This window comes from Oreochromis niloticus, linkage group LG20 (assembly GCF_001858045.2).
Source record: "Oreochromis niloticus isolate F11D_XX linkage group LG20, O_niloticus_UMD_NMBU, whole genome shotgun sequence".
NCBI lineage: Eukaryota > Metazoa > Chordata > Actinopteri > Cichliformes > Cichlidae > Oreochromis > Oreochromis niloticus.
Genome location: NC_031984.2, coordinates 29,266,303 through 29,291,704, shown reverse-complemented (window position 1 = coordinate 29,291,704; position 25,402 = coordinate 29,266,303). Strand labels below are relative to the sequence as shown.

The 25,402-nt window shown below is 39.1% G+C and overlaps 1 protein-coding gene across 4 annotated transcripts in view; it reads right to left on the bottom strand.

Moving 5' to 3' along the window:
* chchd6a (coiled-coil-helix-coiled-coil-helix domain containing 6a) overlaps positions 1-25,402 on the bottom strand; it is a 69,194-nt gene that overhangs the window by 33,872 nt on the left and 9,920 nt on the right. For 3 of the 4 annotated variants that reach the window (XM_013273755.1, XM_025901750.1, XM_005454084.2), the window contains exons 5-6: positions 11,119-11,142; positions 6,136-6,219 (exon numbers count right to left, since the gene is read on the bottom strand). In XM_013273755.1, the coding sequence (XP_013129209.1) occupies positions 6,136-6,219; positions 11,119-11,142 (108 nt within the window). The remainder of the gene's footprint in view (positions 1-6,135; positions 6,220-11,118; positions 11,143-25,402) is intronic. The other variant, XM_003449116.4, reaches the window with a different exon arrangement.

Here is a 25,402-nt window from a genome sequence, read left to right as displayed (position 1 = left end):
TCATTCATGTTGTATACTGGAGGTTGTCAAACACTTTACTATAGTATATGTGCATTACTGCCACCGGCTAGTGGTAGCTGACATTAAAACAAAATTCTGGTAAAAAACAAACTTCATGCATCTCTGGTCAACTATTGTTAAAATCTTCAAAATGAGTTTTCATTTTCACGATATCCAAGTATTTAAGTCAAGTATTTTTCTCGAGAACCAAAGAACTGGAGCAATCAACGTAAAATGTTTCACAGACTGACAGGATTTAACACAGCTAAATCTGCGTCATTCAGTTTTAAGGGATTTGGCTACAACTAACAGGCCACCTGCAGCTTTGTAATTGCCATTTACCCTTTTTTCCCCCCCACTGGTTGCTCATTATGTTCACTTGCTCTCTGTCCTGTACACCATTCAACCCAGCAACCTTTTGTCAGTTTTTCTTCTATACTTCAGCCTGAATAGCTGGCCTCAAAATCACACCAATGCTGCAGTTTATTAAAGCATCTCTTCCCTTTTTTTTTGCATCTTTTCCATCTAAACTGCGTTGGCAAAAATGTCGGCTGTGTATAGAATTGAGGAGAACACACACATATGCATGGCACAGGGAAAAAAAGAATAAATAACAGTGGAGAGCCAACAGGCTTGTTAGCTGTGAAAGGTGGCAACAGCTGTACTTTACTGTCATCAGTCATCAATAGCCAAACAGATTTGTGCTTCTCTGCTGATGATGATTGCAGCCATTTTCCCCAGCTGTCTACACATGTTTACAACTACCCCCGTAACTATGGGAACATATTTCTTAAATTTGCTGGGTTGGGAACACTGAAGTCAAACGCAGTTATGTAGATGCTTTTTCTTTCTATGGTTCTGTTGAACCAGGCTATTTAGGTTTTAAAATTCACCAAGGAGATAGTTGGATTCTTGAAACTGGAAGAGTGTATGATATCCACATTGAAGTATTTGACAAGTCTACCAAATACTTCAATGTGGATATCATATACCAGGAGATATCACAAACACTGATCCAGAGGTAGGTGGCAAAATTACTCTTCACACACACACACAACGCACACCCTTTGATCCACCTGTAAAACAAGCAGTCTTTTAACCCACACACACTCCCACTTCATGTTACACTGATCTGAGAGCAGCAACAGCATTCACTGAGCAACACAAAATAATCTTTAATGGTTTCACACCATTAACCCTGGACTATGTGTGGGCCTACACGACATTATTTTTATATGCACATGTATGTGTGACCTATATCTTTAAATAAATATATTTTGGCATCTATGTGGGAACATAACAGGTTAGCATTCAGTGGATTCAGAGTGGGTCTCCTGGTCGGCACAAACACCAGAAGTAATAGTTTCTAATACTGAAAATGCATTTGAAGCAAACCATCTCTTGCTGTTTTCTACATGTGAGTAAGGGCAATGTTTGGGAATGATTTGTACCTCTTTCAACTGCTCAGATTCTAATGGCTCAGTCACACTAGAGTAAAAACATCAAGGCAACCTTGTTGCAAGCAGGAGAGGAAAATAAATTCAACCACTTACATGTAGAACCACTGAGCATGTCATTTTAACGTATTGTGTATTTAGAGATGTTAGCTATTGTGTGTTTTTGCTGCATCCCTTGTTTATTACATGCTGTATAATGAATTGTAATGTACATTTTAACTTTGCTACCTATAACAAAATTATTTTGAAACATTGTAAAACTAATAAAAGCCCTATAACATACATACTTATTCTGTCAAATCTTACTTATACTGATAAAATTACCCTGATCTTCTTTATCATTGCTGCTGTTGTTGCATGACAATGGCAAGTTTGTTGCATACAGTCGGAATAATCTGCGTGGTGCCACAGTTTCAAAACTACTATTTCCCTAGTGTTATGCAGCTGTACAGCTACAGCTAATAGCGGGATCATAAAATACAAAAGCTACAAATGTTAATTCAGCTAAAATGTTGCCCAAAAACATTTAAAATATATGTATTAAGATATTTTATTTAATAATTGGGGATTGTGTTCTATTCCGTGTTATATCCTTGTGTAATTTACCACCTTCTGAATTTTTATATGACATAATACAGAATAAAAGCACAGCATGCAACATTTAGTCAACAACCAAAGTTTGCAAAAAGAAAACAAAGAAAAGAAAAACATTTATTTGAATCATTTTTCTACTTTTTCAGTCTCACTGTGCCTTCATCTGGACACTGCAAACTTGAATGTTGCTGGCTGGATTTAATGGTGTGTGTTTACCACAGTTATAGCAGTGCTCCTTTTGCTCAGGAAGAATAATGAGGCAACTGGAATGTTAGCCACAACTCGGCAATGTTTAGTAACATTAACTCATTATGAAACTGCTATCTTCATCTCCAGATGGGTGCAGCCTCAGTGGAAATACTGCTAACAAGCTAAACTAATAAGCAGATCCGAAGCCCTCGCTGCCGCATATTGAGCAGACAGCTTTTCGCAGGATGAAAGCGTTAAAGTTCGACTTGGTTTACATAAGGCTCAGAGTGTATGTGTTTCCATAAGAAAGTGCAACACAGCAAAAAAGCGAAGGTGTTTTTTTAATGCAGTACTCGAGGTCTGATCAGAACAGCAGCACGGCTCCACTGGGCTGGGATCACACATACAGTAAGCGTCAATGTGCGTGTATATGTATAAAGATCTATATGTTTACACCTGCATATGTGTGTGCTTATATTCCACCTGCTGTGGGGATATAAATTTGTTATGAAAATCCCACTGTCTAGAAAAAAAGTTCTAATATTGTAAATTTATTTCATTAAGAAGACAACGTTCATGGCTAGCATGACCGGCTAACACGTTGGATGTAGGGTTACGGTAAATCTCCAGACAATGAATCAAAGTCAATGTACTGTCCTCTGAAATAATGAAAACACAGCAGTGTGTGTCTGTGTGCATGCCGTCCGAAATATTCTCCCGCCTCTGTTTGGCCAGGAATAAAGGTACTGCCTTTGGAATGATTTGGAGTGAAGCAGTGAGTGTGCGTTTAAGTGTGCAGATATTTCTGGTGCACTACATAGAGGCCCCTGCTGACAGCCTGTCAAGCAACCTGTCAGACTTGGAGGAGGATTATTATCTCCTTCTGTATGCTCTATTTCCACCAGCTTCAAACAATACTCCATACTATGACAGTAGAGTGTGACAGAGAGCGCAAGACCACCAGTGAGAGAAAAAGGAAGGGGGGGGGGGGGGAAGGAAGAATTAGGGAGATATTAAAAAGTGCTTGCAGAACTAACAAAAGATATGCTTCCATGGCAGGTAAATGTTAGTATTGATTTTCTCAAATGAAAGACAGATGCACTTCAATCAGGTTATCCAGTAAGTCGCTCCTGACATTGTCAAAATAGTGGCAAACGATTTTTCTTGAGCAATTCGTTAGGATGAAGCAAGACTTTTAGGGTCAGTTAAAGTTCAAATACTATGTTTTGTGTCTTTAAAAGCAAAAGCAATACCCTATAGCAGATATTTTAGCAATTTTCTTTCCTTTGTCACCGAGAACTGAGACTAAGCTACACGTCAAACATCTTGTATTTGACAAATCCATTTCCAGAGTATGTTCAAAGACATTAATAGTCATAACCATTGTCAGTGCTTGATCTTACACCACTCAGGTATATGCAAATGACAAACAAATCCTTCTTTTAATTTCTCGGCACATATGAAATGCACATAAATGCATTAACGTAAACCTAGCTAAGCTTGGCTTAACTCATCTTTATTCACATCTACTGAAAACTGAACATCAAGCATCGAGAACACTTTGACCAGTCTCTTATGTGACTGCTGGTGTAGTCTGCAAACACACTGAGCTTTCAGATAGACCCATGAATTTACATACACTGCACACATCCACCTGAATATACAGTATGCATGCAAAACATCTCCCTCTTCCTTTGCCTGACGCACATACACATACCCACACATTGAGGACTGTCTGTAAACATCCTAAGCTCTACAGTAAACACAGCTTGTGCCACCCGTATGCCAGCCTGCCACTCTTCTTCTCCCTCTGCAAACCCAACCTGTTACTAATGAGACTAACACAAATAGCCAAGCATCTGACACCAAGACCTCTGTGTGTGGCTAATTCAAATATGTGTAGAGACTATTCATCAAGGTAATGAATGATTATTTAGGTTGACTGCGTGGTAAATGGAATACAGATTTTGCGCTGTGGTGGTTTAAGCCTGCTTGTGTTTGTCCTTCTGTTATTTAAACTAGACAGGAACACAATCGGGAAAAAGAAAGAAAGAACTCTTTCTTGTCTTTTTTACTTGTCTTCAGCAGAGAGGCTAGCCAGACAGGATTGGACTTGCCTGGTTTAAAAAAAAAAATCCCTAACTTCAGATTTAACCAAGCAGAAAAAAGCCTATTGCCCGAGTCAGTGACTCTATCAGCTTATTGTGGCTTATGGTGCACTAAACATAACCTTTACTTACATGCATACAACCACACAAATGCTCACAAATCTTTAAAACTAAAGGACCACCATTCCAAACTTGGAAAACAGAAAAGAAATCTCAATTAGCAATCACAAATAAACAAAAGAAAATGTAACACAGCAGCAGAGTGGCTGTAAAGTGTCCACTCAGCCACAGGGGAATGATGACACTCCAATGTTACAGTTGTCCCATGTGGCTCTATCTACTGCCACCTCCCTGTCCCCGTCAAGCTTGAATTATCCATGGTAAACAGAACATAATACTTGGATTTTACACATAATTTCCTATAAAGGTCTTGTCAGTCTGAAGTACAGAGGAGTGCTTCCCCCAGAGAGACCGCGAAAAGGTCCTTTTTGTGTGGCGCCCGGTGAGGCTGAGACTTAACTTGAAACCACACCTCTTCTGCCTGGCAAATGTCAGACTGAAAGATGAAAGGCAACGCAAGGGCTTGTAAGGGCTCTCTGGAGATGCTCAGGCTGGCTCAAATTTGTTTCCTTTTTTTGAATCACATTTACGGATACACCTGGTGGAGTGCTTCTGCTACACACGTTTGTGCATGTTGAACTCCGCTGTATCAGTCAGGTTAAATCTACTGTAGATGCATTTGTTTGCTCACAAACCTGGGAGACCATTTATATCAATTTACTGTCTGTCATAATGTTGCTGCTGAGTAAATATATGCATTCATGTGGATCATATTGTTGAATATGTCCACATAAAAGTGTGTTTCCACTTCGTGCTCATGCTTCAGCACATGATTTTCATAATGGCTCACTCACACTAGAGTAAAAAGCGAATGGCAACCTCATTGCAATGAGGAAAAATTGGTTGCTTGGTGATTGGAATGAATTTTTTCGCAATCGCTATTTGCCAAGTGGTCACCCAGAGGTTGACCACTTCCAACACTGTCTGTGAAACCACCCATTCAAGTGCATGGCAACTGCACAGGTCATCTGGTGGGAGGCCGTCTCCAAATCTGACTCAGATAGATTAATCGCTCAGGCAGATTGACCAAGGGTTGCAAGCAGTCTGAGTCTGTCTGTGCCAACTTATCTATGATAGGTCTCTTTGGAATAAAGTCAGCTGGCTGTATTCTGTTTACATGCCTATATAAAAACAAAATTGCCAAGAACTTATGTCATTTTGCAGTAAATTGCCATCCTATAGCAACCAGGTCACCATTTGTGGAGGAATTTCTGATTTTTTGTTTCTGCTTAATGTGCATTTTAATTTCTCCTTAACATTTATGGCAACAACAGTGTTGCAGACTTATTACAGTCAATCATGTTTTTATTACAACTTGGCCCAGATCAGCTGTAAACTAATAGCAGACCGACTCCACCTTTTATTGCCATGTTGATGCACCAAAGTCCCTTTGAAGACAGCAACTGACTGTGAGTGGTTGTAGACCTGGTCTTTGTCTTTGAAACTACTATTTCAAAGGCAATAATATTTCAAATACATTGTAGATGATCTGGTTGTGCCATTTCTCCTCTTGTGACCATATTTATGTATGCATGTACATCAAATTTGGCCATGCCTGTACACCTAAAGACTGCAACCATGCAAGTTTTCAAAAGCCAGTGAAACCTAAAATGATGCTGCTGGAAACCTGTTTATGTGTTAGTTGTGTGATTGTGTAAATGTTTTACCCTCTTCTCCAGTTGTGCCAGTTGCTCCTTGTAGAAGGCATCCAGTGCTTTCAGCTGTGAGTCTTTCTTCTGTAGCTGCTGAACCTGCAAGTAAAGAAAAAGAAAAACCAACCCAAATGTATCAAATAGAACAATGGATGAAAATCCATGGAATCCAGGATAAACTCACTTAAGATTATTTTATATTATAGTTACAACATTTTAGGCAGTGGTTTGCCACTTAGGCTGGCGAGTTAAGGTCAATGGGAAAGGAGAGGTGAAAAAAAGTTATGTTAATGCTGTTATATCAGACTGAAAATTGGATTTTAAAATCAGAAAATCAATGTAACCTGACATAGAAAGATGGGTTACCAGTATTTTTATGTTAAATGATAACAACAGAATGTGAGTTTATACAGCTGTGGAAAAAAAGCCTACCAACACTCATGATGGTCATAAATGTTATGTCAATTTTTGGCTTTTCGTGGTTTCTTTGAATTCTTTGGGTCTAATACAGAGAGACAGACAACCATTGACACCCATATTTGCACCTATGGGCATTTTAGAATCACTATTTAACCTAATGCCAGTAAATGCATGTATTTGGACAGTGGGAGAAAGCTAGAGTACCTGGAGAGAACCCATTGTAGACATGGGGAGAACATGCCACACAAAGGTCTCGGGCAGATGGTGGAGTACAACTCAGGACCTAGCAAAACACGTTAGTAATGTAATGAATTCTCTCAGTGTCCAAGTACTCTAAATTTTCTTTGGGGTCAGATTCAGGTGCCTGTATTTCTTGCAAAGGTCAAGAAGCACCAGGACTGGTGTGTATCTGGTGTGTGTTTGGGCTCATTATGCTGCTACATTGTGAATCCCTCTCAAAAGATGGAAACTACATGGAAGTACTACATCTACTCCGTCTGGGTGGAGTCGCTTTGTGGCAGATATCAAACTCCAGATTAGGCAGAATATTCCTCAGCACGTCCTCTGAATTTGCAGCCTTCATTCAGCAAAATCTGTGTCTGTCCTGAAGCTGTTGTTTGATCTTTCCATAAAAAGAAGTTTGATGAACATGATGATTGAGCGGTCACTCCTAGTCTGGCTAGCTGTCCTTTGGATGCGACAGTTTTAACCCACTGAAGGACAGTTTGACACCAAAAATACTTTGAAAGCTTACTAATTAATGCATTACATCATATATTCTTGTGGAGTCAGTTCTTATAGCCAAGAAACAGCCCACATATATTTCCCTTGCGCTTGTGATCAATTATGTTTTTTGTATGGACAAAACAAGATAAGATAATTAGTTAGCTTAGAGTAGATACATTTCACCTCTGCATTATTCGATGCTGAGAAATCTTTGCTTAGAATAACAATCTGACTTCGGGCCTCTTATTCTCACTTTGAAAGTATAGCAAATAATGTTCAGCTGGAAACTTGGGGCACAGCCATATTTGTGATGGGTGAACAGTGGCTCCCATTTTATTTTAGTCAGACTCTGTGAATGAGATTGTGATGCTTCCCCTGAAAGGCGGCTCTGCTCTCCCTTAGAGAGGAAATGGGGGAGGGAGGGGTGAGAGAGTTCAGATATATGACTAGGATGCCTGCTGGGCACCTCCTGGGTGAGGTGTTCTGGGCATATCCTACCAGGGGGAGGCCCCGGGGCAGGCCTAGGACATGGCTTTGAAATGCCTGGAGGAGGAAGCTGGGGAAAAGGAGTTCTGGGCTACTATGAATAGACTGCTGCCCCCCGACCCTAGATAAGTGTCAGAAAGTGGATGGATGAATATGTTTTCTGTTTTGTCTTGATCTGGTCTGAGTCTCTTGGACACCACTGTACAAATACAGCACTGGCAAATGGATGCAGTACAGATCAGCGTGTGACTTAGTGCAGTAAAAAAAAGAGTTAACATATCTTCTAAATCTAAGATTTAAGAGCCTCAAGATGGGGGACATGATTTTGTCTCCAAGAAAATAGAGTTTTCACAGTGTGACAGTGTAAACAGATGTTGTTACAACATGAGTGATACAGGTACACACAAGTTGTCTGTCCCTTTCTTTGTGCAAAGTCCAGCTTTAAGGTATCGATTAAGCAAAAAGAAAAAAATGCCACAAAGAGATCATCACAGCTCTCAAATCAGACTTTTATCTTTTATTTCTTTTCACCTGCACCCCTCTGTTTATTCACCCATGGATTCTCGTTTACTCCCTCCCATAAGCACCATCTAACATCCAACCATGTTATTTACAAGTAGTTTTGAAGCCGCAAGATGGCAGTTACACACAAAGAAACATGAACAAGTGCAATTTAGTGCAAGCATGCTGACAGACATGCATACTAGGGCTGCCACAAACGATTATTTTGATAGTCGACTAGTCACCGATTATTTTTGCGATTAGTCGACTAATCAGATCATGCATCCATTGGACGTAAAATGTACAGCTTATTGCACCAGCATGCATCTGCTCTTATATAACTATCATTAGCTTACAGCTTTAAGTGTTTAAGGTATGTGCTAACTAAAAATAAAGACAAGATGGTAGTTTATTAAATTTTAATGAAATTTGCAGATTGTTTCGGTGAAGTTTAATAAACTCCTCGCTATCTAAAATATAACGGGACACCGGAGTATATTCTTGAGCATCTCACACTTCTGATAATCAGCTGTCTGCTTGACGTTTATTCAGCTGTGTGAAAACTTTAACTTTAATCTCAGCCAAACCGATTTACTCAGGAACAAATAAAATACTAAAAAAAAAGCCAAACAATATCATTTTTAAGTTATCTAAGTGACTCATATATGTTTAACCTGAGTAGCGAAAGACGGCGGTGGGTTTGAAAACGATTTGCCGGGAGTCCGGTGTTCTCACGGGCTCTAGTGAGCCTTGCCCCCGGCTAGCTATCGAGCTAGTGGGTAACAGACGTCTCCGAAAACGTCGGAGCGCTTTTGAAAATATGTGGTGTCTTGATAAACTGAGCAGATATTTGAGGTTTACACAGTTACATTCTCGCCTGATAATATGTTAAACGTTTATTTTGTGACCCAGAAAGAATAATGAGAGTAATATTAAAACTAACTAGCTGCCGCCATTGTTGGAAACTGAGCTGGGCTGCGCTATGAATTCTGGGACAGACCTACTTCTTCTTCTTCGGGGTTTAACGGCAGCTGGCATCCTTGTACATGCAGTGCTGCCATCTTCTGTTTCAGTCCGTTATTACACTCTTAAATCCTACAACTTATTCCTGCGTCTTTTGTGATCTTACAAAGCTTCAAACGAAGCGTCGACTATCAAATCAGTCGTCGACGATTTTGATAGTCGACGTAATCGTGACTAGTCGACTAATCGTGGCAGCCCTAATGCATACACATGCAAATCTACACCACAGTGACTGAATGACAGCAGAAAAAAATTAATTAATTAAAAAAAAACTTGTGTTGGAGACATAGAGCAGACAGAAAAATGGAAAAGGAAGCATAGCCCGCAACAGAGACGTGAGACACAAGAGAAATGCAAAGACAATGGCACTTATTTACCAACACGTGCATGGAAACGTTCTTACCCTGTGCAAAAAACAAGTGCATACAATCATTGTTGGATTTAGGAAACGTGCGCACCGGCCTATTTTGCTCTTACTACTGGCCGTAAATTCGAAAATCTTAATCATTCTGAACCATCATTCTGAACGCGAGCTGCATACTGTCCACATTTCTCTCCCGGTGAAGCATAAAAAGCCTGCACCTCTGAGGCAGGGAAGCAGGAGAAAGTCCAAGTCTGAAGAAACTGAAACTATTCTCTCAGACAAGGAAGCCTGAAAACGAGCGAGTGTTTGATGTTTTTGATGAATGATGAGGAATAAAGGAATGTGTTTAAATTTAAACAGTTAGGCCAGCACCTTTCCATTTTGTTTCCTTTAAATGCAATTGAATTTTTTATGTATTAATTCTGAGCATGTCTTATGCCATGTTAGAAAATTATAAATAATGGACAAATGGAAATAATATTAACACTACCACTACTAAAAGTGTTATTACTACTACTACTACTACTATTATTACTACTATCAATCTTATTATTCTTATTCTTCATATTATTCTTCATATTATTATTATTATTATTATTATTATTATTATTATCATCATCATCATTATTAGTAGTAGTTATTTTAAAGAGTTGGATGTACATTTCCTAAGACAGCCAAGATTTCATTCTTTTGTTAAGTACAAACAAATATATTGATAAATGAATGATTTGTCTGTGAAACGTTTGTATGGATAATTACATACAGAGATTTGTATGCACGTATAGTTAGTTCTGTAAATGAGGGCCAATACTGGCAATTTCTTTTAAAAAGCACTGAATTGACTAACTGAAGAAATCAATTATTTGTTACAGCCATAACTGCTGTTGATACATTATGGCAACAAAACGTGATTTTATTCCAGTGCTTTGTGACAGACATTATATATTTATACAGCAGATAAATGTTGCCATATGTATAAAGAAAGCAAGGTCAAAATAATGAAACGAAGAGCGGAAGCAATGGAGAGAAAAGAATGAATAGGGACTATTAAAAGTAGGAAGAAGGTATGTGAATACTTGAATGAAAGGGCTGGAGGAGCATTAAACTGAGAAGAGATGAAGAGCCTAGAATAGTGAGTGTATTTAAAAAATAAAAATAAAAAATAAGGAGGAAGGAAGGAAGCAGGAAAGGAGGGGTTTAATTTGCTTTGAATTCAATCAAATCAAAGTTGTTTTTGGTTTTTTTATTCACGAGATGCTGCAATTTAGAGATATTTCACTCTTCCAGCTGTCAAGGATTTCAGCTCAACAGAAATGATTAAGAATGACTCTAATCAACACATAAATGGTACTTTCGATTTTGTTTTAAAGTGACCCGTAGCCTGTGCAAGAGCACAATAGGGAACACCGAGAGAAAGCAGTGGAATAGATGGAAAGGACAAAAGAGACGGAAGTTTTGAAGGTCAGAATGAAGCTTACCATTGATTCTATCTCATCTGCAGACTAGATATGTTAGGGGACAGAAAGAGTGAAGGAGGAAGAGAAACAAAGCAGGATAAAAAGAGAAAGACGAAAGAGAGAGAATGAAGCACAAACAGTAAGGACCATCAATTCATGTAATCAAAAGCATAGGCGATCAAATTAGGTTCCCCCAAGAAACATGCATGCAATCACATTCATTTCTAACAAAAAGTAAACAATTCAATCGGAATTTACAAAAGATTAACCTTGTAACACCAAATGTATCAAGTATAATTAAACATTTCTGAACATAATACATGTTTTTGTAATTTCCACAGCTCCAGATTAGCACAACATGTTTTAAGAATGTAGAACAATCATATAACTGAATATTTAACATGCATTTCTTGAATAAAACAACCTTAATATGCAAGTAATATCAATAAAAGATTAAAGACATATTATTGTTCCAAATGTTTGGTCTTTAAATAAATCCAGGTTTCATGTGAGAGATGCACTGATACTGTTGTTTGGCACACATGTGGCTTGTTCACTGATATTGGCACATTGGCCTATTAGCACAATGAGATGATCTGAACCAGCGGCAGAGGCTAATTAGCCTCTACCAGAATTGTAGGATCACAACAGATCCACCAATTCTGCTTTTAATTAGACATCCAGTGTCATAAATCTGTATGATCTAATTTGATAATTTAAAACAATTCACCATTTAAACTAATTTAATGAAGAAACAGGCAATTTATGACCCAGGCCTCCAAGACAGATTCATTTGCCTTCTTTTGCATTAAAGGAAAAGCTGCAGTGTTCAGACAATCTGAATTATGTTAGCTATTTGAATTCAGCATACCACCCCCCCGCCAACCCAAACCGGTCGTGGGAGATGGCCGCCCCTCCCTGAGCCTGGTTCTGACAGAGGTTTCTTACTGTTAAAAGGGAGTTTTTCTTTCCCACTGTTGCCAAAGCACAGTTTCATAGAAAGGCAAATAAACACGGGGGCAGCGTTTGGACACACAGACTGCAAATTGGGAGGAAACAAAGGTGACTCTAAACAACATCTTTAGAAAAGCTTTAAGCCAAATCTCTCTTCTTAGATTGCCATTCCCACCACCACAGCAGCATTTCCACAGACTATGAAGAAAGCCACATGCTTTCTCTAGAAACATAAGGGGTTCCATTCTGAACAACTGGGAGCGAGACCCCTGCCATTCTGTCTGATCTCCTAGATCATCTTTTTTCAGCTGCTTGCTTTACGGTGTCGCCACAGTGGCTCATCTGCCTCCATCTCATCCTATCCCTAGCATTCTCTTCTGTCACATCAACCCTCTGCATGTCTTCTTTTCCTCACATCCATGAACTTTCCCTCCTGCCTGGCAGCACCATATTCAAAATCCTTTGTTCAACATCTTAACCATCCCTCCTATCCAGATGTCCAAACCTTCTCAACCTTGCCTCTCTAAATTTCAACCTCCTATCTTTTTGTTAGTGCTAGCATTTCCAAATCATACCACCAACGCAGGTTTCACTCACTATACAATCACATCACTATTTGATTATATAGTGAAATGTATTCAAATAGGAGAATTTTATTATTGTCATATCAGGATATGTTTCCTTAGTATGAAGCTTGTAGCATCTGGCAAAAGCCATATATGAAGTTTCCACATTAGACAAGCAGTATATAATTAGCTATAGACACTACAACATCACACATAATTTGTAAAGTTCAAAAACCACCAGATGGATGCATTTATTACACTGAAAAACTCAATATGTAGAAAAATATAATACCTGCAAACTATCATTGAGATTGACGGGTTGTCACTATCTGAAGTGCCCTGATGCACTAAATCTTACACATCTGGTGCTCCAGGCAAATTAATGCCAATCAATATTTTTAAAGCTCTTGTATCGCAGGTCTCAGATCTCAGTGGCACTGAAAAGCAGCAGCACCGCCAAGTAACTGAGGTGAAGAGCGTCTACTCGCACACATGCACACACGTACAGCGGGGGGAAGATTCATCATAATTATCAGGGCTGCTGAACGCCAAATCAAATCAGAGTCAATCGTCTGTGTTTCATAAACAGACCTTAACTGAGGAGAGACAAAGAGCGAGAGGGCTTCTGACGGGAGAGACGCTTCCACTGTCGGGTGAAAGGCTGCAGCTGGTGCATGTTAATGCAGGTGAAAAGAGAGACTGAAATTGCTCATGTGTTCATTTTCTATGTTAGACAAGTATCTGTTTGGTGGGGATTAGGTAGAATCAGAAGAGATTTAATTAAAAAAAAAAAGAAAAAAAAGCTGCACTCCTTTCTATCTGTGTCTGTCTGTGTTGGTCCCGTTTTAATTTGCAGTCAGAGACGAGAGTGAAAGTGAATCAGATGACTCCTCTGGTGTCCCTCCAGGGACCTGCAAGTCTATGGTAGATAACAGCCAGCCAAGCGTGGCTTTACACACAACACACCGCAGCACCACCACGATACACTTAAAGAGGATGGCTCAAGTATACACACTGATGTTTATTGAGTCTGTCCGTTTTTCTGTTGGGTACCTGACATTGTCCGTTCATGTCTGTTACCCAATGATGCTTTTTTGCCCTCCAGACAAAAAGCCACAACTAAATAAGCATCTCTAAGTCTAAGTCTTATTTTTGACTGTATTTAGAGCAATATTAAGCACCACACAGCACCTTTGCTTTCAATACTCGATCCACCTTTGAACTGGCAACGTGGAAATGCTAAATCAGAGCGCTCTGTCACCATAACCCAGTGTTTCCCAACCTTTTGGAGCCACGGCACATATTTCGCATTTGAAAAATCACACGGCACACCACCAAACAAAAACGTCACAAAAAGCATATTGATCATTTTCCCCCGCACACTAGGAATAGCGGAATTGGCTCAGTTTGTCCTCAATATACCATTTTTGCTTTCTTTTAACCACTACTCATGCTAGGGCCTTCATCTGGGTCGGAAGTTTTTCCAGGACTCAGACCAGACTGACTACTTTTTCTTTTCAAATAATAATTTAATGCTATTGTGCGCTGCGCTGTCTCATGACACTGTAATTTCTTCTCCATCTTTTTCTGTTTTACTGGCAGTTGGCAACCCATTTAATTGGAGCAAGAAGTTGTACTGCCCTCTAGTGGAAGAGAATGTAATAGTTCTGCTTGTTACTCACGTCGGTCGCTTAGAATACCAATCAGGTGAAACTAGATAATCTTCCACAGGACACCTGATCACTTCTCATGATGGCACAGTGGTTGGGAAACACTGCCATGACCACACGGTCAAACAGCAGAAAGGTGACACAGGTAGTGCTGATGGTCAGAGTGATCGCTAGAAACTTGCCAATCAAGGACGATAATGCATGAAATCAATATTAACACCATCATTAGAGTCATTTAATTAAATCGCTAGTTTAATGTTGGCTTGTCTGCTTATAACTGAAATTAATGTGCGTCTGGTAAGCGGCTACACTGATCGATCATCATAAAATGAAAGAAAACAGAAAGAGGGCGTTTCTGTCTGATGGGCTGACTGAAATTACAGGTTTGGATAACGGTCAGACAAAGATTCCAGGTATTGTTTCTTTAACTTTTTGTTTCACTGAGCATGTGTGCATCACTGCAAACCTCAGTTATGTCTACAGAAATGAATGACTTAATAAATAACAATCAGTTAAACGTTGCAAACTGAGCACATACTTTTTGTACAATTAACTCTTTAGTAAAGAAGTCAAGTGTGACCTTCTTACCATGACAACTATGGGCTATGACTATACTGGAAACATTTTAATAAGACGAGTTTGGTATCAAAATAAGGTAAAAATGAGAGTTTTAAATGTTGTCACCTTTTTGAACAGTCACGTATTCCAGATACATTTTCCATGAAATTATAAGAAACCATAGAAACAAGCATTGGTAGAAAATAAGTGTCACAATTTTCCTATTAAAATTATACTCTATCCAATGTAACTGATGTTCAAAGTTAGTTACAGAAGAAAGAATGCATTACACTGAGCCACCTAGTTCATATGGCTAGCTCCTATACTGAAGAGGTCATGTGGGACCAACAGTGCTGGAAAAATAAGCGCTTTTAGTGGTTCGATGATATCCTTCCATTTATGTGAATGAGGCTCTCTGAGATAATTCAGTATTTTTCAGCTCATGGTGGAAGGGTGGAAACAAGCTCCCTGGTGTTTCCCTTTCTTTCTCTCGCTAGCAGCAGTAGCGCTGCAGTTTGTTTTTAGTGAACAGCACTACCTTAAACTACACATTAATCAGTTGTTTAACAAGGGTACAGACAGCCCAGCTTTAAAGCCTTGATTACACCTTCCATGTCCCTGAGTCCGCTAGGATCCACTTGGGTCCGAGTGACATATATTTTGTCATTAATCTGTGAAAGCAAGGGTCCACGCAGACATCCACATCTGATCATTTATTGTGACCGTGCAGACTCGTTGGTGGAGCATTTATATTACAACGCATCAACTATGAATGGGTCCCAAGCAGGAGAATTTAAAGTAGTATGACAGGAATGACTACTTAAGCATCATGGCCCCAGTCTTGAGTATAATCAAGGCTTGTATACAACATCATCTAGTTCACTGGGTTGTACAGCAAACACTGAAACTCTGTAAAAATGAGCAGGTACTGACATTATTTACCTTAAGACTGTTAGACCATTAAAAGTCCCTAAAAGCACCTTTCTTCCCCCAGCAACAGCTGAAGCTGCAAAATGCATGAAGATCAAACTCTGTGCTACAGCCAAAACTTTGAGGCACAGCTGTACCACAGCAGCATGAGTTTTACTAATTTTAAAAGAAACTGGATTTGTGTTACTGCTAAAGTCGCAAAAGAAAATAGAAACCGCTTTTACATGACTCACCAACAACACAAGGCACTCAAATAATTAATCTTTACAAGGTGATTTCAGTCCAACCCCTTCAAATGAATGCTATCACAGTGCATCTGTTCATTGTGTTATGTCTGTTCTGTGCTCCAATAAGGTATTGAAGTTACAATCGGCTTATACATCTGAAATCAACAATGAAGGGATTCAAATTGCAGAGACACTCAGTCCATAGCGCAGTAAAATTACAGGGATATTAAGCATTGTGCTTCTAGACTAACAGAAGACGCATTCATCACAAAGAAAAGTGTTTTTTACTCTGAACTTGGGTTAGACAGACATTATGTACAGAATAATACATAAATAAATAAATGTAGCTTTAAAAGCACCATTAAGATCACAAAAGCCACACTTTTCGCTGCCTGGCCAGTTACTTGTATTAAAGAGAAATTTACTACGTCGTCTTACATGTTGCTTTAAATTTATTGTCCTCAAGTATTTTTTAAAACTTTCCTAAAAATACCTGGCTGAGAAAAGAAAAGGAGAATGACAGAAATGACCAGAGACAAGAGAAAGAGCAAATGCATTAGAAATGTAAGCAAGGGCAGGAAAATAACTTCAGTTATTAACAAGGTGCATAATTGATTATGGCAGTTACTAGCCATGAGCTAAGCAGGAGATTAGCTTACAAATGTATTATCGTATATTCTTCCCTCTCCAGGCACCTTCTGCATATGAATCAATTCAGAGCACAGCTGGAGGTGTCAAGCATCTACTTAGAAGCTAGAGACAGCAGGGAAAAAAAAATGTGAGCGACAGAAAACCCAAGCAGGAGTAAGAGAGGGAAAGTAGAGCTGGAAATGATGAGGGGAAAACAGAAGACAGGTCTAACAGATAACAAGTATGAAACAAAAAAAAATGACAAGGATACAATTACAAAAATCACAGCAACAATGAGCGAGCTCGCAGATCAAGAGAAGGAAAAACATCCGACGGTGTAACTGAAATCTAGCAGGGATGCCTAAACAGTTCCCACTGTTGAAATGCAGTTTGACTCGTTAGCCCGAGACCCTTTTTTCCCTCCTTTTTTGAGAAATAAGTGACAAAGACAGTTTTAAAGGTTCAACAGTAGCGCCATGAGGATGAAACATGCACGGCAAATAGACTACAGAGGTCAAGCCTAATAAACAACAGAAACAACCAAGTCACTAACAAGCAGACGCCGCCAACTCCGCAGGCAAACATCCTCGCCACTGTCCGTTCTGATCAGTGACAAAAAGCTTAAACTAAAAGCTTTATTTATACCGAGGGGCCTGCAGCCTTTACTATCAAATAAGCCACGTTTGGGCAACTTTTAATGGAAAATTGAGCCATAAAATATTTTTCAACTTTATAATGAAGATGACGCAATAAGCATACATTACAAATGAATTATGACGATTTGATACTTTCAATGTTGCATTACAATTAGAATCATGCTCTGTCATGGTCTGGGGCTGCATTTCAGCCAGTGATGTTGGGGATCCCATCAAAATTGATAGCATTAAGAATACATAAACCTAGTGGGAGATTCTGAATCCCTGCGCAGCAACATCTGGGAAGCATCTGATTGGGAACTGCTTCATTTTCTAGCTTTGCAATGGTCCCAAACACACTGCCAGTGCACTAAAACCATACATGGATAAAAAACAAACGATGGAACACAATCAGTCACGGACGGGCCTTCCCAGAGCTCGGACATCAGCATCACTGATGCAGTGTTACATCATCTCAACAGAGCTCTGAACAAAAGGCAGCCAAAGAAGAGCTTTGAATGTCCTTCAAGAAGCCTGGAGAACAACTTAAGAAGAAAGCTAAGAGAGTTCAGGCTGTGCTGAAGAAAAGAGATGGTCATACTAAATACTGAATTGCAAACTCATTAAAATGGTTTGTGGCTTGTATACTATATTTTCATCTATGCTTTACTTTCATTGTTCTTTTCCCAAGAAAAATATATAGAAATAAGTGGTGATTACGTTTTTCCCCAACAAGCAAACACAGCTCAGAAGTATGGAAAACAAAGTTGTTAGCAACATTTAACCTACTCTGAAACACAGTCCACAAAGCTATGAAGGCCACTTTGGATCCTGCCTGTGCTTATTCAAATGAATCAAATGTAAAACTGCGTACTTTAACAACAAAAACATATGTCAGCTAAAACATTTTAAGGAAATATAACATCAACTCATACAAAGGTGAAAAACCCCCAGAATGCTATGATTTGGGAATATCATAAACCTATATTTTCGTCTTCTGTTAACAGTCCATAAATGTTTGGGAACTGAGGAGACCAGTTGCTGGACTAAACGAGGGAAGTTGTGTAAAGTGCTTTGAGTGCTCAGAGTACAAAAGTGCTATTTAAGAACCTGTCCATTTACCATTTACTAGACCCAAAGGTTACTGGAGCCAAAGGGTCAAACTGCCTGAACTAAACCTAAATAACTGCAAGAATGTGTCACTTCCTGCTTCCCTTCAACTCAACGTTCATTTGGTGTGAAGAGGTTAAAGCCACAGGGTGAGTCGGCCGGTGGTGAGACTGTGTTGGGTCCTGGGCACACTCCTGACTTGTTCCATCACCACTGAGGACCACGACAAAAACTGCTGTTTGATCAGAATGTCCAAAGTTATCAGGCAAGAGTTTTTGTATCTTTTTTTTTAATTGGCAGTGTTGTGTAACTCTGTGAAAGTTGGGTCTCATTTTATGATTGTCAAAGACAAAAAAAGAAAAAGGAAAAGACATATTTTAATATTTGAAACAGCTCTTCCGTACCAGTTTTGAGGTTAAGCTGTAGGGACAACAGATGGTGGCTGGTTGAGCCGTTAGTCAGTGTGTCTCTCACAGTGATATCAACTATTGTGGGCCAACTCCCTGATCCAGTACAGAAGGAAAAACAAGAAGAGAGCCTCAGTGCCCCAGTGTTAACAGTGCAATGGATCATCAACGCACCACATGGGCAAGGCGCACTAATGTTTGGGCTTGTAAGTATGTCTGGGACAGACACGTATAAATACACACTCACACATCTCCATCTTCCCCCGTGGGCAGCGTGTGTGTTGGGTTGCCATCTGATAGCGTCAGCAGTCTGTTCTCCCTCTTTCTCCCCCTCTCTTTATTTACTCCACTGCGTTTATTTAACACATCGCTCCCAGCGAGGCAATAAATTAGCACTCAATAATAATCTGACTGATAATTACAGCCAGGCAACTACACAGAAGAAAGAATGGGACAAATGGGCCACTGGCCCTTCTCCTCCTCCTCTCTTTCATCTATAGTTACTGTTTTCATGCAGACTGCTTTTTATTTATTTATTTGTTTCCATCTGACACTTAATCTTTAATGTTTTTGTTATCACACAGTCTGCACAGTCATGTGATGTGGTAGTTTAGTTAGGTCAAGCAAATCAACAATTAGACCACATGTGCTGTCAAAATGAACCCCCATTTATAAAGAAGGAGCTCAGTTTGGCCGTTCTTCCAGAGCATGTGAATTATTATTATTTAGCTCTTTAGCAAGAAATAACAAATAACAGGGATGCGTGCTAATGTCTCTGTGATGTTGGTACAATATCCTGAGCCTAGTAGGTTCAACATATCTGGCTTCATGAAGGCAGCTTCCAACTTACTAAGTTAGCCAACACTTGCTTCCACACAGCTGCACGATTATATGGTGCTGGAGAGGAAAACCACTATGAACGTGTGAGTACTTTAAGCACTTTCTTTAAGACTATTATATTAATACATTTTAGCCAGTCTGAAGGCAGGAAAGAAAGCTAGCAACAATGGCAACTGGCGAGATCTGCAGCACAAGTTACTATAGCGATGTAAGAAGTGAACTGTTCTCAGTAACTCTGCATTTACGTGGATAACCTTAAATCATGATTGTGTAGATAGATAGTTATTAAAAGATCAACTTTTACATTTGGAGTGCCTTGTTTGGGGAAATCACAAACATAAAAAAAGCCCAAAAATTTAGCAGTGAATGGTATAAATGAAAATCCTACGTTTTTGTACTGAAGGAGTAACTAAAAAAAGTTTGGTGACTTTTTCAGAATACTCAATAAAAATAAGAGTTTACTGTAAAACATGCAGTTGGTTTGTTTGGGGGTTTTTTTGTTTGCTTGCTTGTTTTATCCTTTTTTGTTCTTGAACTGCGTGTCCTTTTATTTTTTCCCTGGAGGGGACTTTTTCTTTTGAGAATGTGGATCGCTACATATTGAATATGATGAACAGACTGTTGTTTGGTTTCGTTTTTGTTCAGGCGTTTTCTTTTTCTCTTTGTCTGCCAGCTGTTTTGTCATTGTTGGGAAAAATGTGCTACATATGCTACAAGATATGCTATTCTCTGAAAGAAAAAAAAAATCATATTGCCAAATTTCAGCATTTAAAACAACAGTCTAAGGACATGATAAGCAGAAGATGACGGATGGATGAAAACTAAAGTAGGAAAGATTTGAATATTCACATTTTTTTTTTAATTGTAAGAACTGAGATTAACTGGAGAACTCCTCAAACGTCCCGTCTGTGTGCCTTCTCATTTGGCTTTCTGCCTCACCATCTCAATCTGCATTTAGGGGAAGGTAGCTTTTGAGCGCACAGTCAGTCTAATAGCTTTACATGCAGAACCATTTCAGTCACTGCAGATGACAATTACTGATACAACTGCAGGCTTATCTGTACCCCAGCCTCCACAACCTCCTTCTCCTCCTATATCCAGTCAGTCACTCACCTCCGTTCACACCATTTCCTTCAGCAGCACACATCCCTTCTCCCTACTTCCTAAGCACCCTCTCCTCCTCCTCTCTCTTTCCTGGTCATTCGCTACATCTTCTCTTTGCCCCCCTTGCTTTAGCGTCATTACCGATTACGGTTCTTACTCTTTTCCCTATCCTTTGTCATCTTTTTCTTCCCAAACACTGGGTCAAGGTTGGTGATTATTTGTGAGTAACGTTTCATGGCAAAGTCCAAAACGTTAAAGCACATCAGATTCGGTCCATTCTAAATGCATCTGAATCATCATGAGCGAATAGCAGAGCAGGAAAACAGATGGTACAGCCCCCAAATAGCCCTGATCTTAAAATCATGGCGTAAGTCTGAGATTACTTGAAGATAACTGAGACGAATAAATCCACATGAGAACTGTGACAAATTCTGAAAAATTTTTTTGGAACAAACTTCTTGAAGAACTCTGTGCCAATGAAACTAGGAGAGTTGGTGCTGCGCTTCTTTGAAAATAACTGAAAATTATTTGGGAATAGTTTTCAGAGTACGGGAAGTTCTGCACAGCATGCATGTCTGAGCACATCTTTGTTAATAAATTTTTTTCCAACTTATACACCAAGGCAAGATTACAGCTTTTCATAATAAGAGCAATAATGTTAAAATAGATCAAAGGCTACTAAACCACTGAAAACTGAGGAAAAAGCCTGCACACTTAGCAACTCATTTATCCTTTTTTCATTCAACTAAATGGCATAATAGCAGCATGTTACCATATGTCTGACTAAATAAGCAGTCAGAGGAGCACACGATAAAACATCAAGCAATTCACTCATATGTAGTGCTATAATGAAGCATGTCCCATCTGCCTCACTCCTCTGTGTGTGTGTGAGTGTGAGCATAAACACAGCTGTTTCTCTCATACTGATAAGCAAAGTCTGAATGAGTTTCCTGAGTGTGTAACAGAGAGACATTGCTGTCACCCCATCAGCATCAGAGTTTCCAACTGATTATATGGTTTTAGGTATAAACAAGTGAGGCTGGTTTGTCCAATCAGAGAAAACATCTGGTTCATTCCGGCAGTCTGACAAACACACCGGCAGGGAGGGAAAAAAACACTACACAAAAAATAAAAACAACAACAAAAAAACATAATGAAATCAATCACTAGCACCTGAGGCGTGACATCTGACCAAGTCTTTGCTAGAACTTCACAGTAACAGGGGAGCGCTCCTGAAATGAGACAGCTCAAGAGACAGCAAAATGCTGTGTAATATTGTGTAAGCTCATTTGTAATTCCAAGAGACCAATGTAGGCATTAACAGAGGATCCTCTGGGTCCTGTGGGCTGCTGGTGTGAGATCTCCATGGACTGAGCATGTTGTGGACTATCAGATTTGGAGATTGTGGGAGTGTGTTGGGCTCTTGACTCATTTTAGTCTTTGCTTTAATCTACAGTAAACGTGAAGAGAACATCTGCTTCTTCATCTGCTATATTCTCCAATGCTTTCAACAGATAGTTGTCATTTATGCTGATCTCCCATTTGGTCCTAAAAATTTGCCAACTGCAGCTGAAAAGGGTGATGTGAGCGACGGGAGTAAACAGAGACATTACATTTAGGAACATTTAGTGTGACCGCTTAAACCCACAGACCCTAAAAGTTACAGCAGAGAAAAACTTGGATTTGTTGCTCATCATTAAACCAAATTCACGATCATAGAAAGATAAACTAGAATTAATGTGTTCATATGCTTCTCCTAATCACAAGTACCGTATTTTTCGGACCATAAGGCGCACCGGATTATAAGCCGCATTAAGGGAAACAAAACAGTCAGATAAGTCAAACTTTACTCAACTCATTTTTCTTGCTTCCTTCACGTCCGTAACATTGATTCAATTCAATGTAATATTGAATTCTCTCGCAGCTGCTCTATTCCCATGTTGTTGCAGTATATTAATGACCAACCTCGTATGGATGGATTATCTCAGTTGTTCTCATGACTGAAGTTTGGTCCGTTTACAGCGTCCTGCCATGCGATTGCATTTGTCCCTAACCATCGGGAACCCTCACGTTAACTTTTATCAAGTGGAAAAAAGTTAACATTCATCCTCCAGCTTCACTGTGTTTATGTTATGCTAACATAGCTGTGTCGCTAGCGATCATGTAGCACATCATTATATACCAGCTAGTCCAACTTCAGTAACCCTACAAACGTCACTGCTGTTTAGTTTTCTGTCTTCATTTATGTCAGAAGTGATAGCAGAGCTGTAAAAATTTTTTCAGAAATCTCTCAGTCAGAGCATGGTATATCATGTTTAGGCGGAAACCAGCAAGCTAACTTCTTGCTAACTTCTAATTCCATTAAATTTAATAAATTCTGTTTTCATGGATGCCTGAATGTTAAAGTTAATTGTTACACCTGGTAAAGCAGCAACGCTGATCATTTTATTAAAGAAGAAAGAATTTAGACAGTTTTAACTTTCAGTGTTGCCGCAGTGTTCGTTTGACTTTGGGACCTGAAGAGGACGGAGTTTTGGACCCAGATTACTCCGCGAGGCTCCTGACTACGGTGGCCATAATGCTCTGACAATCCATCAAGCAGTGCAGCTTTGTAGCTTACCAAAGTCGTACTAACTCTTAACAGATTTTTGAGCGCCGTGTACCACATAAAATCGATTCGAGGCCAGTAAGTGCTACTGGGAATTCATACATAAAGCGCACTGGATTATAAGGCGCACTGTCGATTTTTGAGAAAATTAAAGGATTTTAAGTGCACCTTATAGTGCGGAAAATACGGTACTTTAAGAAGTGCAAGAAGTAGCAAATACACCATCAACTTTGGTATCTTACAAAATGTACACTATAGTCAGTGTCTCCTTATTTTAAAAACTCTTGCATTTAAAACTGGCCAAAACCTTAAAGATGCCAACATATGGTAAATGGTAAATGGCCTGTATTTGTATAGCGCTTTACTAGTCCCTAAGGACCCCAAAGCGCTTTACACTACATTCAGTCATCCACCCATTCACACACACATTCATACACTGGTGATGGCAAGCTACATCGTAGCCACAGCCACCCTGGGGCGCACTGACAGAGGCGTAGTATCATTTTATTTTCAACTATTCGATATTTGTGTAATGCTTTTTGATATTAGTCTATAAATTCTTCAGTTATGGCTAAAAAGATCATAGAAACCCATTTTAAGGCTAAAATGGGTTTTGTGAAACAAAGCTCTCTCACCTTTGACCACCAAACTTAAAATCGAGCCTTCTTTTAGTCCGAGTGAACAACTCCTCAACAACGCTTCCAGCATTAACTGGCATGGTATCAAAACAACTCTCTTTCTTTAAGTCACTGAATTCAGCGGGGTTACTCTGGTTTAAACTTGAAGCTTAAAGTTTTTAAACCCAAGCATCGCAGAGCATAGATTCTGAACTTTCAAAGATGCATTTGAAGATTTCTTTTCTTTTGAGTATTTAAACATTCTGAAGTTTTTAAATCTTGCACCACTTGCAGACTAAAGGTAATGATACCCTGGCTATTCCACCACCATAATAATTAAATCACTGGAGTAAGGTTATAAAATTGGGTTATCCCTCAGTATTTTGAAGCACTAAAACCTGACCTTACTCAAAATAAAGAACGTTACCGCGCCAGATGAATATCAGAAGAAATGGATTCAAATATTTTCTATGGTGGCCCTGAGAGGTCAAATGCACTACAACTTAAGAGAACGCTGTGAAAGCGTAAACACGCAAGCAATATGTAAATTGCAAAATGTAAGTTGAATAAAAGACAAGAAAAGGAAAATAGAGTATTTTGGGGACACAATAATGTGACGGAACAGCTGTGGAGGTGACAGAAACCAAAAGATTTGAAGGACTGCACGGAGAAGCTTAAAACAAGCAGAGGATTTATCAGTGCTGTGAGGGCGAAAAGGATGTAGGGAAATGTGCGTTTAATCACATATTTAAGATATACTGTTTATGGTTTATAACACTGATACATGTTTGCTATTAGCCATTTACTGTTAGCTTACTTCCACAGCTGTTCAGTCTTGTTGTTCTCTTCTCAAAAACACTACAGCTGTGTTTTGCAGGTTTTGTTTTTTTCTTGTGAGGTTTTGTGGCTTTTTTAATATTTTTGTTCTGTTGTATTAAACTTTTGCAGCATTTTTCTGTTTGCTAGTGTTTTCTTAAATTGCACTGCATTTGACCTCTCAGGGCCGCTGTACTTTTCATTCATATAAAATATGACTTTTATTAAAGCAAAAATGACTGGCAGTGCTACATCACACAGGAAAAGCCAGATATCGGTGCGTTAGTCAGTTTGTGAATACACACTTTCAAACCACACTGACAAAAAAAAGCTGTGCACTGATATTGCAGTAACTGTTCAGAAGAGCATAGGAAAAGAAAAGTCCAACACAGTGTGCACGGTGTTGCTTTGATTCGGAGGTTGTTGCTACACTTGGATTTTTTCTATTTTTTTTTAATGACATATGCTAAGAAATTATAATGAAGGATGTTTAGCACACATTGGTGCATGAGCTCATTTGATTATCATTATATATTTTTTTGCCCTAAAAACCTCCCCAGAAAAACAACAAATTTTACTTTAAACTTTAATTGAAAATGTCATTTAACTTTTTTTATCTGTAATTTTATGGCT